This window comes from Mya arenaria, chromosome 5, assembly GCF_026914265.1.
Source record: "Mya arenaria isolate MELC-2E11 chromosome 5, ASM2691426v1".
Lineage (NCBI taxonomy): Eukaryota > Metazoa > Mollusca > Bivalvia > Myida > Myidae > Mya > Mya arenaria.
In genome coordinates, this window is record NC_069126.1 from 63,423,703 (window position 1) to 63,439,310 (window position 15,608).

At 35.8% G+C, this 15,608-nt stretch overlaps 1 protein-coding gene across 1 annotated transcript; it reads left to right on the top strand.

Annotated features, from left to right (window-relative positions):
* The first annotated feature begins 4,326 nt into the window (after positions 1-4,326).
* LOC128235186 (uncharacterized) lies at positions 4,327-15,121 on the top strand. The gene is made up of 4 exons (XM_052949935.1): positions 4,327-4,651; positions 7,449-7,819; positions 8,250-8,430; positions 14,955-15,121. The coding sequence occupies exons 1-4, from the start codon at positions 4,624-4,626 to the stop codon at positions 14,990-14,992; spliced, it is 618 nt and encodes a 205-aa protein (XP_052805895.1). The 5' UTR covers positions 4,327-4,623; the 3' UTR covers positions 14,993-15,121.
* Positions 15,122-15,608: the final 487 nt, after the last annotated feature.

Here is a 15,608-nt window from a genome sequence, read left to right on the forward strand (position 1 = left end):
ACATGTTGTGTGTTAAGATTGAACCGTATGATAACTAAACAGTATGATGATATAAGGAATAAGCAGATAATGAAGATAGTACGGTGTATACGTTATTAAAAACACGCACACTTTTTTCAGGATCGAGTTGTATTCACAGTTCTTAATATACATATCGCCATGCGCTACAACGTGCATGAGTTTCTATTTCTGATTCTTCCAAGCGCGTAGCTACCTTCATGCAAAAAGGCATCTAAGAAAACAAGCTCCCCATATTGTGAAAAAATAATAAAAGAATGCAACAAAAACCACAATTGACTAATGTTTTACAGGGTGTTTTGGTGACAACCTCAACATGAAAAGTCCTTCATTTTCTACTTGACTATTATTTTTATGTAACGCTTCATTTGAAGGACAATTTTTTAAATTTTAAATAAGCTAATATTTTTATCTGTACACACAGTTTATGATTTTTTGTTATCTTATCATTTTTATCTTTAAAGTCAAATGAGTTAAACATGAAAAAACATCGACCTATATTGTGCGCCTTTAAAGAATCACAGCAAAATCATTATTTTATAAAAAGAGCAAGAACTTTCGTTACAATTATGTAGGAAGTAAAATAATATGTTGATTTACTTCCCTTAAGTTGGCCTTGAGTGTGTCATTTCATTCTTATGTTTGTAAACAATAACACTTTTGTTGATCAGTGTTAGATAAAAAAACAATAAAGGCCGAAACAAAATATTTCATATATAAGCCAAAATAAAAATAATGTTTAGTTACTCAAGCCCGCATCATTTGGTAAATATTTATATTACTTGTTTGCCACTTTTCTACGTTATATTTTTAAATATCAGTGTGTAACTGTTTGGATTATTGGTTATGTCATGCTGATAGACCTATATATAGGCCGAAACGTAAGAGTGGGGAGAGTGAGAGATGGGATGGGAAAGGGAGCAAGGTCAGTGAGGTCGAACAATGGATAAAGGAAAAGAGATGGAGGGGAAATAGATAGTAATGGCTAGATGGACGAGTAAAAGGGGGTGGGGGAATAAGAGAAGAATGGTGAAGTGGAAGATGAATAAGGATTTAAGTTAAGGGATGAGTGATAAAAGAGAAAAGAGGGAGGTGTGGAGAGAGAGAGAGAGAGAGAGAGAGAGAGAGAGAGAGAGAGAGAGAGAGAGAGAGAGAGGAGAGAGATTCGCAATGAAGGGAAAGAAGCCGACTGGACAGTTCTCCGATCATGCGCGACCACATACGCATGTGCAACGGTTGCTCTGAGAACCAGGGGAAAGGTGAAATAATAAATAAATCTCGTAACGTGCACGAGCACGAGAGGTGGCTCTCAGACCCGGACTCGAACACCAGCAGCGCCAGTTCCCGCACACATTCGCCAAAGATGTGAAACCCTGGGATATTGCTTCTGGGATAAAAGCTGGGATGGAATGACATAAGCCTAGATCACTTCCTGTTGAATTGATAAATTGCATAAATATATGAAATGACAGGAAAGATAATATTATAATACCTTATCATCAAGTGTTTGTACATGTACTGAAATAATAGTTCTTTATAAAATGTGTAAGTTATCATATTTCAGGAAAATATTAATATTGTTATGCATTCATGAGCTTGCGTCAGTCAGCATATTTAAAGGGACAAGACATCAGATGCTAAAATGGCAAGAAAAAATGGAAATTGTCAAAAGCTTACATAAAATCGTTGTGTACAACACAATGATTCTTACTTACTGATGTATCACATCGCTTACGACTCATGCATTTTTCGCTGTTCTTGCGCATTTTTCCAATTCGAAATTAACTTGGGTGGTCTACCACGTTAATTCCATTAAGTTTAAAAATAGCGTCGCTATATGTATCTACACTCATTTTGTTAATGGTGATTTGAATTTCTGGTGCTGGTGTTGCCAATGTATATCAATATTTCTGGTGTTGTCATCTGGTGGTGGTGTTAAGAATACTTATTTATATTTCTGGTGGTGGTGATGCTAATATTTATTAATATGTCAGGTGGTGGTGTTGATGATAGCTATTAATATGTCGGTTAGTGGTGTTGCTAATATTAATTAATATTTCTTTTGGTGGTGTTGCTTATCATAATCAATATTTCTTGTGGTGGTGTTGATAATATTAATTAATATGTCGTGTGGTGGTGCTGAGATTGTTAGATAATATGTCATATGGTGGTGTTGATAATGTCCATTAATATGTCAGATGGTGGTGTTGATAATGTCCATTAATATGTCAGATGGTGGTGTTGATAATGTCCATAAACGATAATGAAAACGCGATAGTACGATGATGAAAACGCGATAGTACGATGATGAAAACACGACAGTACGATGATGAAAACGCGATAGTACGATGATGAAAACACGACAGTACGATGATGAAAACGCGATAGTACGATGGTGAAAACACGAAAGTACGATGATGAAAACGCGATAGTACGATGGTGAAAACGCGATAGTACGATGATGAAAACACGACAGTACGATGATTAAAACGCGTTAGTACGATGATGAAAACGCGACAGTACGACAGTACGATGATGAAAACGCGACAGTACGATAGAACGATTATGAAAACGCGAAATCACGATATAACGATGGTGAAAACGCGAAAGTGCGATGGTGAAAACACGATAGTTTATCGCATTATCATCATCGTACTGTCGTATTTTCGCGTTTTCGTTATCGTGCTGTCGCGTTTTCATCATCGTAGTTTCGTGATTTCGCGTTTCAGATCAACACATTCATAGGCGATGGCCCTCCGTAAAGAACTGTATCGCACTTGTAACTTTGACTATCAAATGCATTTCACTCATATCAATTAAAACAGCAACGTATTTATTTTAGAAAACAGAATTAACAGGAAGATTAAATAAAGTTTCCTAAAGCAGAAAATGGAGTTAACATGAAGGCGCGGTTTTCTGATAAATAGAAAATGAAAAGACAGTTTTCGCACAACTACAGTATTCAACTAATCAATTTGGTTGTCCGGTTAGCGCAGTGGTTAGCGCACTCGCTTCTCACCTAGGCGACCCGGGTTCGATTCTCGGCTCGGACGCATGTGAGTTTGGTTGGTGGTCACCAAGCCAGACAAGTGGGTTTTCTCCGGGTTCTCCGGTTCCCCCCACAACACAAGACCACACTCTCGCATAAAATCGGGCCAACGAGAGTGATTAATATAATGTTGTAATAACTTGTTTCACAATCGTTGTAAAATAAATGTTTAAACTAAACTACTAATCAATACGCGGATTGTAATATTGACCATTTTGCCCTTCCATAATAACAATGATAGGGCTGCATACGTAATAGCAATGTCTTCAAGACCGTTATCACCCCTTTGTAAAAATGCGGGCTACCCTCGGGAGCCGGGAAGGAGTCCGTTGACTTTAGTGGCCGTCCGTCTAGGGAAGCACACTTTCAGGTCAAACGGCCTTTCCTAAACGGTTTAGGGTGGCACCGGAGCCCCAACTCCTCCAATGTGGTAGCAATGGCAATCCTCGTGCTGCGATTTGTAAAACTACGGGCTTCTTCCGGGAGCCGGGACCGGCTTGACTTGCGCCCTCCCCCCGGTGCGAAATGTATTTGGTACAATGTGTTGCTTGGGGAGGGGACTTCCCCAAGAAAGTGACAACATTTTCTAGTCCGAAACGATGCATTTGGCGTGTTTTTACTTCTTTCATTTATATTGGAAAAACAGATGATTTTTTTTTGGGGGGGGGGGGCGCCGGGTGTGCCCCCACCCCGGGATCCGCTACTGGTTATGTTGACATAAGTGGCCGTCTGGCATGAGAACCACATTTTTGTTTCAGGTCAAACGGGTTTGGGCGGCACCGGGAGCCCCAAATTTGGTTACAATTGCAAACCTTGTGCTGCGATTTGTAAAAATGTGGGCTACTTCCGGGATCGGGACTGACAGTTCGTTTTCTTCTGTAAATGTTTGATGCAATATTTTAGTCTTCTCGACGGAAAAAGGTTCTCAAACTTTGATTAACATTTGTCGTTTAACCGGGTCGGGCACTTAGACCAATAACAAACCACTCCCAGCCAAATAATAAAGTTAAAATGTTAAAATTATCTCTCCTATACTTTGAAGACTGCTACGCCGCTGATTTAATGCAAATATGTTCCATCTAATGTATCGACTCGAAATGTTGATGTATGGTATTTGAACTGTGTTCAGCTATACTAAGCTAGGTAAATAGTCAATACTTCCATGATAAACATTCGTAAAGAATTGTCAGATCGAACTGCGATAGGCCTACTTAAGCGCCCCACTATCAAAGCTATCAGAAATCTATAATTTGCTTTAAACACGAAAACCGACATTGAATTACACCATTGTTATATTTTGTCAAATATCATTTTTGATCTATTACAGAAATTTTCAATATTGAAAATCTTTGAAAGCGATATTTTCTCATTATTTGTAATTATAAGAGGAAAATTACACAATAGAATTCATTTGACTTTTTCAAATGTTTACAATTTAGTAACTGGAGGTGAAAAGTGTTTCAATCTTTTAGCTTTAAGTCAAACATTTTGGACATAAATTGAGCAGAAAAGGTGGCATGCGCTCTAAAATCGAATTAACTATGTGATGGTTATTTATGGGTTCTTGTGCATCAGTAATTGCAGGTACGTTACTTTTAGTTTTTATCGCTTTATTTAGATACTCTCGCAATAATGCTTAAAAAGCATGTGCTTTTAAAGTTTGAAATTCTTTTTAAATGGGGGCAAGGTGTAACATTTTGCTTTTTAATTGTTATTTTTCTTAGATGACTGTTTCACCGTTGAATATGTGTTCATGCTCTTTCTTATTCATAAGAACCATTGTTTTCGACATTTATTCAGCCTTTTTGGAATATTAAAACAATATTATTATTTGTGGTAAATCTTATTTGGAAATAAGGGTGCATCTTTAAGTTTGTTATTCTATTTGAAACTGTCAACGCCCTGGTCAATGTACTATGTTTTATTCATGTGGAAAATGTATTTGATTCATCAAGCATGATCATCCAATATAGATACTTACATATTTAGAAAATCGCAGTTTGATCGCATTATTTATAAACTCATTCAAAGAAACCACCCAAGCTAGTGATATTAATTTAACATATGAATGAATTATGTATTACTGTCGTTATAGTGAATGACCGAAGGGTGTAACTCATGCATTTATAATAAACTGCTGGATAGATATGAATATAATCAATCTAAGTTATATGAAGCCTGCCCGAACTCTCTTGTACTAGTTTATCGTTGAAATCATCGATAATTAAAGTACATTCTTGTATGTTGTACAAGTTTATCGTTGAAATCATCGGTACTAGAAGTACATTCTAGTTTAATATACTAATTTATAGTTGAAATCACCGCTACTAAAAGTGCATTCTAGTCTAATGTACTAGTTTATACAATTGAAGTTGAAATCAACGCTACTAAAAGTGCATTCTAGTTTAATGTACTAGTTTATAGTTGAAATAAACGGTAATAAAAGTGCATTCTTGTATTTTGTACTACTTTATAGTTGAAATGATCCGTGATAAAAGTGCATTCTTGTATTTTGTACTAGTTTATAGTTGAAATGATCCGTGATAAAAGTGCATTCTTGTATTTTGTACTAGTTTATAGTTGAAATGATCCGTAATAAAAGTGCATTCTTGTATTTTGTACTACTTTTTAGTTGAAATGATCCGTGATAAAAGTACATTCTTGTATTTTGTACTACTTTATAGTTGAAATGATCCGTGATAAAAGTGCATTCTTGTATTTTGTACTACTTTATTGTTGAAATGATCCGTGATAAAAGTGCATTCTTGTATTTTGTACTACTTTATAGTTGAAATGATTGGTAATAAAAGTGCATTCTTGTATTTTGTACTACTTTATAGTTGAAATGATCCGTAATTTAAGTGCATTCTTGTATTTACAGAGACTCTTAAAAGTAAAGGAAATTGACGGTTAAAATCGTAGATAGTTTTAGAGATATCAGACGTTAAAACTAATTGCACATACGATGCAAATCATAGTGCTGACAGTTTTAAATCACGACGATAACATGCCGGAGCGAAAATGCTATACATGCAATTATGTGTCCTTGACATAAAATGAACAAGGAATAGCTTCCAATCTTTTTTTTAATTACTACCAACCTTCATCTCAATTTTATTATATCATCTTGTATACAGTAATAATTGGTTGACTGAATATGCTCACGTCCTCGAACTTTAAGGGAAAATATTATCGTACGAAGAACATTCGTTATAACTTTTCTTATTTGATAATAACTTTTATAATAAACATAACAAAAAATACTTGAAACACACTACGCTACAGCTTATAATCAAAGTTTATATACTAGCGGAATACAAAAACTGTGCATGCGCAAATAAACAAGTTCTTAAATAAACCGAGGAATAGCAGGTTCTTAACCCGCCTTAATCCTGAAAATTGACACATGTTTTGAGTAAGACCCCCGCTGTCACAGTTTAATAGATGTGTCAAATCATTTATAGGTAAACAGAATGTTATCAGCGAAAGGTTTCACGCCATTTAATACAGATTTAGTACACACTTTGTTTTTCACCGCTGTAAATAGTTTCTTATCTCATTATAAAGTTTATTAAACTAATAGGAATGAAAAAAACAACAACATTTATGACGAAATAACAAGTGACTTTTATTGAAAAACAAATACCCAGAAAATATATTTCATTGTTTCTTATGTTATAACTGTTAAGCGATAAGCCAATAGAAATTAGTAAACAGAACAGATATAAAATTAGAATACAAAATGGCACATGCATTCACATGACCCTTATCGAAAAAAAAATGCCTAGAAAATAAAACACTTTAAGTGATACATCGATCTGACCTGTCAATCAAACATATCATTATTGACCAATGAGAAAGCTGCAAATTATTCACAGCGTCTCGTCCGCCATCTTTACCCACAAAACAAAGCAGCGATAACTGTTAACATCCGCGCAACTCAGGCGAGGCATCGTCGGATACCGCCGATACATTCTACGCTATGCTTCGTTGTGTACCGTGGGCAATATGGCTACAAAAATCTCGAAATCATGAATAATTAATGAGGCAGTTTCATTGGTTCCGTAAAGTACCAGATGCTTTACGGTTGAAAAATAATCTAACGATTGCTGGACATGAACCTTCTCAGTACAATAACATTTGACAGTAGGCAAGACCACAAGGCCACGGAGGCAACTAACGCTGTAAAGTTATTGAACAATATTTGAGTGTAACATGCGAATTCATTAGAAAAGGAGTTGTCTCTCCTGCCTCATGCATATTCATCAAAACGAAATTTTGTCAGTCAATTGTCCCACGGTATGTATGAAGTGTAACGGAAGAAAGTACCGTGGTTGCCGACGATGAGGTTAGGTAACTCTGACATACTTTATATTTTCAGTTCCCGAGAAGCCAAAATGGATCTACGTTGTTCAATTCCGCAACAAATTCTACAAAGACAAAATACTTGAGACCACAGATGGATTTCGACAAATAAACAACAACACGGTTGAACTAAAAGCTTGCACCAAAAACAACATTGAAGGGATCCGATGGAGCAGAGGGTTCACGACGGGGAGACATGTGATTGAGTTCATATACCCCGTGCACGTGCGCACGCGCTGGTCGCGTGTTGGTCTTGGCACGCGCGAGACGAGTCTTGGAGGTAAAACGAAGGATGTGATTGGTGGACAGGGATCGTTTGCAATTGATTTGGTATCCAACAAGGCATACCACAACAACCGAGCAGTCAGTAAACTGCCAGGCATAAAGGTAGAAGGACACTTTGTGTTTTAAACACCACTTTCACTTTCAATTTCTAATCATTATCCAGATATTCATCCCGTCGTACGCGATAAATACAGTCGATTCCCGTTGGCTCGAACTCCCAGGGACCAGCTTAAATACATCGAACCTCGGGAAAATAGAGCCAAGCGGGATTTCTTACATTCAGTAGAAAGTAATCTTTCTTTTATATCTAGTTCGGGTAAACGAGGTAATCGAGCCAAGCAAGTTCGAGCCAACAGGGTTCGACTGTATAAGCATATTGATGATAGGTCAGCAAAAAATAACATTACAGCGTTTTACTAGTACTTTTTCTTTAAACGCATTTCATGAGATGCTAGTATTCATTATTATTCTATGGAAAGTAAAGCATGTACACTATATTTACAACTTTACATGTTATATTAAACTATTGCAGCCATTACCAGACTGGTTCTTTATGTACGTGGATCTCGACGAAGGAGTTATACAGTTTGGTTCGGACTCTGCCTTCTATGGAACAGCCTTTCAGAACGTCACTGTAACGGATGGACAATTGTTTCCAATGGCAACCGCCTGCGTTACCGGGGCAGTTATTGGAATAGTGTACCGAGGAGAAGGTCTTTATTTCATTCATTGACCAAAACAGTTGGAATTCATATTGACAAGTACACGTCTTTGCCGTTCATCTATATGAAATCAGTCCTGTGGTCTGAAGGAGTGGGGGGGGGGGTATTTGTTACGATACAACAGGGATATGAAACACAGCACTTTTCTAACGTTAGCTTACACAGTGTGTGTAAACAACGTGATAAATTACGTCATATATGCTACGTCGGAAGGCAAAAAAATCGTTTAGTTTGAAGACTTAAATCAAAGATAACTTTTCTTTTACAACACCATTTTAAACGAAACAAAGGACAGTATATGCCGCTGAAAGAGCCCCGCATTTGTTTTATTACCAAAATTTGATGAGGTAATTAGATTCATCATACACTTCGACAGACCTGTTTCCAAAATAATGTTTCGACAGTGCTCCGTCAGACGGCCGTATTGTGAAAAGGTTTGTCGAAGTGTTTTAAGAAACTAAACTCTCAATCAAATTTTGGTGAAAGACCGAAGGTGGGGCTCCGTATGCAGCGTAGACTGCGCTATGTTTCATTTAAAATGGTGAAGAAATAGTGAAGTTATCTTTGTTTAAAGTCTTTTTTTCAAATCAAAATATTGCCTTCCGACGTAGCATTTATGACGCAATTTATAGTTTAATCGTATTTTATTGTAAATAATAAACACACGTGGTATACATATATTCGACAAACAATATTATTGTACAATTGGGTTGGGCCACAAGTTATGACAACATTAGAAATTGGCCCTCCCCGAAATGTGTCAGACTATTGTTAGAATTGAAAAGTTATGACAATGTCTATATGCATGTGAATACATAAGTAACTTATAATGGTTCTATATTTAAAGTTCGAATAAGTACGAGATTGGTTTAAGAAATAGGTAAGCGGAAAAGAGAGAGAGAGAGAGAGAGAGAGGAAGAGGGAGAAAGATAGGAAGAGAAATGGTATCTGAAACGAATCCGTTGTCGCCAAGTCCACTTTGGCTAAACCTACAAGTGTTTAGTAGACAGGCATCCTATTGAACTTCAGTTGTCTTAAATCTTTTAGATGCAACAATATATGTATGCACTCTTTGAAAAATATATGAATTCTGTTCGTCACTTAAATTACTGTAGCCGTGTAGTAATTTATAGGCACTCAGTGGGTGATATTGCCTAGTCTGAAGGAATAACTGACGCCTTTGTGTAGTAAAACGACTACATTTGAAAAGAAAGTGTTCAGCATCTTCGATTTCAGTACCACAAACACAGTTAGGAGACGTTGCGATATGATTATTGTAAAGATCAGAATTTAAGTTGCTGCAATTGTTACGCATTCGAGCATGATGGACTGAAGCGGATCTTTCGCCTTCGATATAAAATGTAGGGACTTTGGGAACAGTATACATAGATTTCATTTTACCTTTAAACGCGGGCAAAGATACTGCATTTTTAATTGAGTTGTCAAGATCGTTCCACATCCTCAATGCGGATGGAAGTATAGACTGTGCATAAATTTGAGTTCTTCTAGGTAATGTTTGAAAGTTATCAGAGTTTCGTAAATAGTACGTGTTGTTACTAAAAGCTTGCACACTTGGAGGAAATAATTGTTCGAGATATGGTGGTAACATGTTGTGTTTGTATTTATATACTAATGTCAGCTTTTGAATTGTTCTTCTATCCGTAAGGGACGCCCAGCCAATTTCTTTTAGTAGATTGATTATTGATACGGATCGTGTAAGACCGGTAACTACGCGAGCAGCGTCATATTGAATTTTGTCTAGTGTATCTTTTTCGAATTGGGCACAATTATCCCATAGAAGTGATCCGTATTCTAGATGCGGACGGAGATATGATAGGTATATGTGGTTAAGTGTTTTTCTGTGTAGTTTGAATTTCATCATTTTCATTGTTCCAAGAATTTTTGATGCTGTTGCGATGATATTAGTGATATGTTGGTGCCAAGACCCATCGTTACTGAGTGTTAAGCCGAGATGCTTGTGGTGATCAACAAACTGAACAACGGTGTTATCGAAAAGAAGTTTTGGACTATTTCTTTGACAGTATGTCAGAAACATAGCTTCTGTTTTAGCGGGATTAAAGTTAACCAACCATTGTTTAGACCATGCTAAGATTGAATTTAGATCGTGGTTTATTGTGTCTTCTATCATATTTACGTCACGGGAGGAAACAGCTAAAGAACTGTCGTCTGCGAAAAGACGAGTTATGCTTAGTAGAGAATCTGCTATGTCATTTACATAGATAAGAAAAAGTAGAGGCCCTAACACGGATCCTTGGGGGACACCACCTCCTAATACTCTTGATTCTGAAAAGGATGATTTTACGAAGACCTTTTGGTTTCGTTCTTTTAAGTAATCAGTTAGCCAATCCAATAAATTTCCATTTATACCGTATTGCTTTAGTTTGAAAATGAGACCTGTGTGCCACACTCTGTCAAAGGCCTTAGATATGTCACAAAATACAATACAAGTGGATTCTTTGTCGTCAAACGCTTTACAAATTTGGTTATAAATGTCAACTAGCTGATATTGAGTCGAATGACCTGGTAAAAAGCCAGATTGCTTTTTAAATATTAAGTCATTACCATTAAGATGGTTATAAATATTTCTAAACATAATTCTTTCCATGACTTTACCAACACAGCTTATTAAGGAGATCGGTCTATAGTTAGAAGGTTCGTCCGGTGCACCCTTTTTAAAAAGAGGCATTACATTAGCAGTTTTCCAATACTCGGGATATTTTCTTTCTACCAAAGACTTGTTAAATAATAAACACAAGGGAAGGCATAGCGTTTTTGATGTAGCTTTCATAATTTTGGGACTTATTCCGTCTGGGCCTATAGCTTTGTTAACATTAAGGTTTTCTAAAACATCAGTTACATCCCGTTCTGTGATTACGAAGCTAGATAATCGCGAGTGTGATTTATAAGTAAACAAGGGGAGAGTTACATTTGAGTCGTCGACTTTAGATATTGACACGAAGAAATCATTAAGCGAATTTGCCTTTTCCTCGTCAGTAGTAGCAACATTACCATTCGCTGTTTTCAAAGGAGGAATGACATCAGTTTGTTGCGAGTTATTTTTAACTAAAAGTTTTACAGTTTTCCAATACTTCTTAGGATCTATTGTGCTTAAGTCATTTAAAGATGTTTCAAGGCTACAGTAAAACGTTTGTTTAGCATATTTTTTCATATTATTAACTTTGTTCCTAAAGTGCTTATACGTTAGCCAATCAGATTGTTTACCCGAATGTATTGCCTTTTGTTTATGTCTATCACGTTGGCGACTTGTACGTCGAATATCTGTGTTGTACCATGGTTTATCTTTTGGTCGTATAGTTACAAATTCGAATGGTATACATTTTGTACAAAGTTCAATAAGTTTATGTGAAAATATTAAACACGAGTTGTCAATATTCTCGTTGTTAATAAATGACCAATCCGTTGTTCTGATTAATTCATTCAATTGATCGAAATCCGCTCTATTATACCTCCATATTTTCCGCTTGTAAGGCAATGAGTTTGGAACTGTGATTTTACTAAATATGTAAGTGCCATAATGGTCACTTACGTCTGGATTTGTTTTAAAGACGCCTGAATGAAGAACTGATATATTGTTTGTAATGCCGATTGGATCGATTAATGTTTGAGTACGTTCGTTGACTCTGGTCGGTTCGTAAATGCAGTTTGTCATGTTATTTAACGATAAAACATCTCGAAATTTGTGATTATTTATGTTTAATTGATCTTCGTTAATGTCTCCAACTATGATCATTTTATCTTTATATTCTAATGCCTTTTCTAAACAGACATTGAGTTTGTCCCAGAAATCTATTGCATAATGAGGTGGTCTATAAATAGTGCAAAGTAAGTAGCAAGTGTTCAGGTCATTAATCTCAATCCATAGAGATTCCGGTAATAATCTCTCTAAATCAAGTACTCTCTTAGGGCGCAAGTGCGGTGCAACATAAGCTAGGAAGCCACTAGAATGGTTGGTAAAGTCTTTTCTTAACATATAGGTATAACCTTCTATTTTTAAAAAATCGTCTGTGATATTATTATCTAACTTTGTCTCTGTAAAGCATAAAATATCGTGATCTAAGAAATTGTCCTTAATATATTCTAATTTATTTCTAATGCCTCTAATATTTTGGTGAAAAATGGAAAGACACCCATCTTTATCTTTTTGTGGACCAGGATTAGTTTCAATATCACCCGAACGAATAAGTAATATACGACTCGTTAATAAATACATCAGATCGAGAGGCGTGAATAAATCCGTTAGTAATACTGATCTATTATGAGGGTGTGAATTCAATGAACTGTGATACTGATCAATGATCAGTATTGTTGCGAGTTTCAAAAGTTCATTTCTTCCGTGGGCCAATTCGTACTTGACTATGTAGTGTAAGGACATTTTAAGTAACAGTATCATAGAAAATGCAAGGTCAATGAATTGTCGAATTGGATTAAATGAAATAGTAGATTTGAAAGACTTTTGCTGCCTACAGCTATTATATAACCCCACTGCTGCCCGCCACGCCATTAGCTCATTACCTATTAGGCAACACAATAATCAACAAAAGTGTGACGAACGGTAATGGGGTATAAATGCAAAGTGGACCAAGCGACAAACAGATTAAAAACATAGAGAGAACGAAGAAAAATATGACAATGAAAAAAGAGTGTAAACATAAATTGTACACTTCAACAAGAGCTATCAAGAATAGCAAAAACACAACAATGAAACACAAAGCAAGAAATAACATGATAAACCCGATAAACAGATAAAAGGTTGTGGGTTCAAACTGTGTTATACAATTATTCAGTGGCATAAACAAATATGAAAAAGTGTTATGTTTCAACATATTATAGAAATTTGGTTTTACGACAGAGAAATGAGATCTTATGGCAAAAACGTGCGTGCTGTATGCCGAGTGAAAAATACTGTCGGGGTAGAGTTGAGGCTTAACATATCGGTTAGATTTATGATTAACAATAATTGTTTTCTACTAATGTATTTGCATGTAAAGGCATCAAACCAAATCACTACAAAGTAAAGCGTGTGACGCCCAGAATAACTCAAATTCAGTAATTTAAAAATATCGACATAAGAACGTTGGCAAAACAGTGCCCGTTTATCCCTATTGTAATCGCACCCCGACAGTATTGTAGCTAGATAATATGACTCACGAGCTTTGCGTGAAAGTTAAAAATAATTTGACAGATTCGATTATAAGGTATACACACATTTCAGAAAAAAACATGTATTAAAAAGCACAAAACTGTTTAACTGTTAAAGAAGTTGGATATATTGCAGAGGATATTAAAAGGAATTACTTTGTGACAGAAAAAATGTTATTTATTTCATTTTGTAAATAAACAAACTAAAACGAGTGTGAACAAAGTGATGTGAGTTATTTAGATCTGCATATCCATTTAGAAATTCAAATGATATTTAGATCGGATTATATACCGCAAGGTTAATAAAATTGCACATAGGCTCTGGATTATCTCATGTTCAGGTAAGAGTTTAACTTAATTGAACGCTTTATATTAGGTTAACGAGAAAATGTGAGTCCAAACTTATAGTTGCAAAAAATAATGCAATAAATATAAACATCAGACAGTTATATAAACATCAGACAGTTATTTTGATCATGATGTTGGGATTAGTTTGAAGGGACTTTTCCGTCTCTCACGGACTGGATTGCCTCCATGTCACGAATATGTACTTTAAGCTGGTCGTTGCGGATGGACATGTGACCCCAAACTTTACCACCAATAACCCAAGTGTTAATGAGTTTATTCTCCCGTTTAAGTTTGCGGGCCTCGTATGATAGATGCTCGCGGAGTTTTGTAAGTGATTCCTGGATGAATATTCCAGCACCAAAGGACTTTCTTGCATTAAAGACACGGTCACGGGCCTTTGAGTTGGTAAATTTAATTATCACTCTTCTACATTTCGTAGATCCTGCGGGAAACTTGCCACGTCTATGCGCTTTGTCTATGTCCGATGGGCTGATGTCTAATTTCAACTTTTGAGCATGGTTGATAATTTTCTGTTCGACATTCTCAGTGTTATCGCCTGTATCACCTGAGATTCCTGATATATCCAGCATCATTCGCCGACCATACGCAATTTATCACGTGGTATACACACACTGTTACATCATGAGCGACTGTTACTGAACACAGGGCAGTCACCAGTTAACAGTCTTTGCAAATACAACCGAAATTCGCTCTTATCTCGATGTTCTGCTTATGTCGAACATTTTCAATTGTTTTTTTTTTCCGGTTTAATAATGTACTTTCGGTTGTTTTTTTGGTTACATCGAATGTTCGTTATCTCAAAGATTTTCCCTAGGTCCCAAAGACTTCGACCATGATACCCAACTTAAAATAACTAACATTAATGTAGTTAAACTACAGAGATTATATAAAATCAGTTATTGTAGTAAGGGATTAATCCCTTTTATAACCATAATTATACATGTATAATTTTGTTGACATTCCAGGGAAGGAGGTTCAGGGGCCATTGCGGAAGAAAAGATGACTGGACATACTCATTTGTGATAGCATTTAAATTATTCAGGACATACTGCTTTCATGTTTTCATTTTTTATATTATTTTTAGTGGCATGGTATTTTTTTTGTTATTTATTACCAATAAACATATAGTATACATGAGTGTTGTTTTATGATTGTGTTCGATTTATTGATATCCGGCAGCTTATTGCATAAAACATGTTATCTTTAGGCTTGTTTGCTAACTTAAATGATATGATGTTTTTTTATAAGTTCTAACCATTCGATAAACATGTTGGCTAACTTGCACAAAAAGAAGAATTTACGAGTTTTCTACAATTGGCTACTGATGAACTACAAAATGATTTCATTCATTTATTTAGTTAAATCAGTTTAGAATTAATGGTTGACTTTAATGATGATATTTTACATGATATATACAACAGAAACAACAACAACGACACAAACAATACCACCACCACCGCCACCACCACCGCCACCACCACCACCAACAACAACAGCTTTTAATGCAGTTGGGCAATTATATATATGGCATACAAACAGATAAAGAATAGCGAAAAACATAATAATAAAATGTGAACACAAGATGAATAGTGGTAGTGAAATATTTTGCAATTAAAGGT

Coding starts and splice junctions, on each gene's coding strand:
- LOC128235186 (XM_052949935.1), top strand. CDS start 4,624: ATGGGTTCTTGTGCATCAGTAATTGCAG. Junction 7,820..8,249: donor GTAAACTGCCAGGCATAAAG/GTAGAAGGACAC, acceptor AAACTATTGCAG/CCATTACCAGACTGGTTCTT. Junction 8,431..14,954: donor AATAGTGTACCGAGGAGAAG/GTCTTTATTTCA, acceptor TTGACATTCCAG/GGAAGGAGGTTCAGGGGCCA.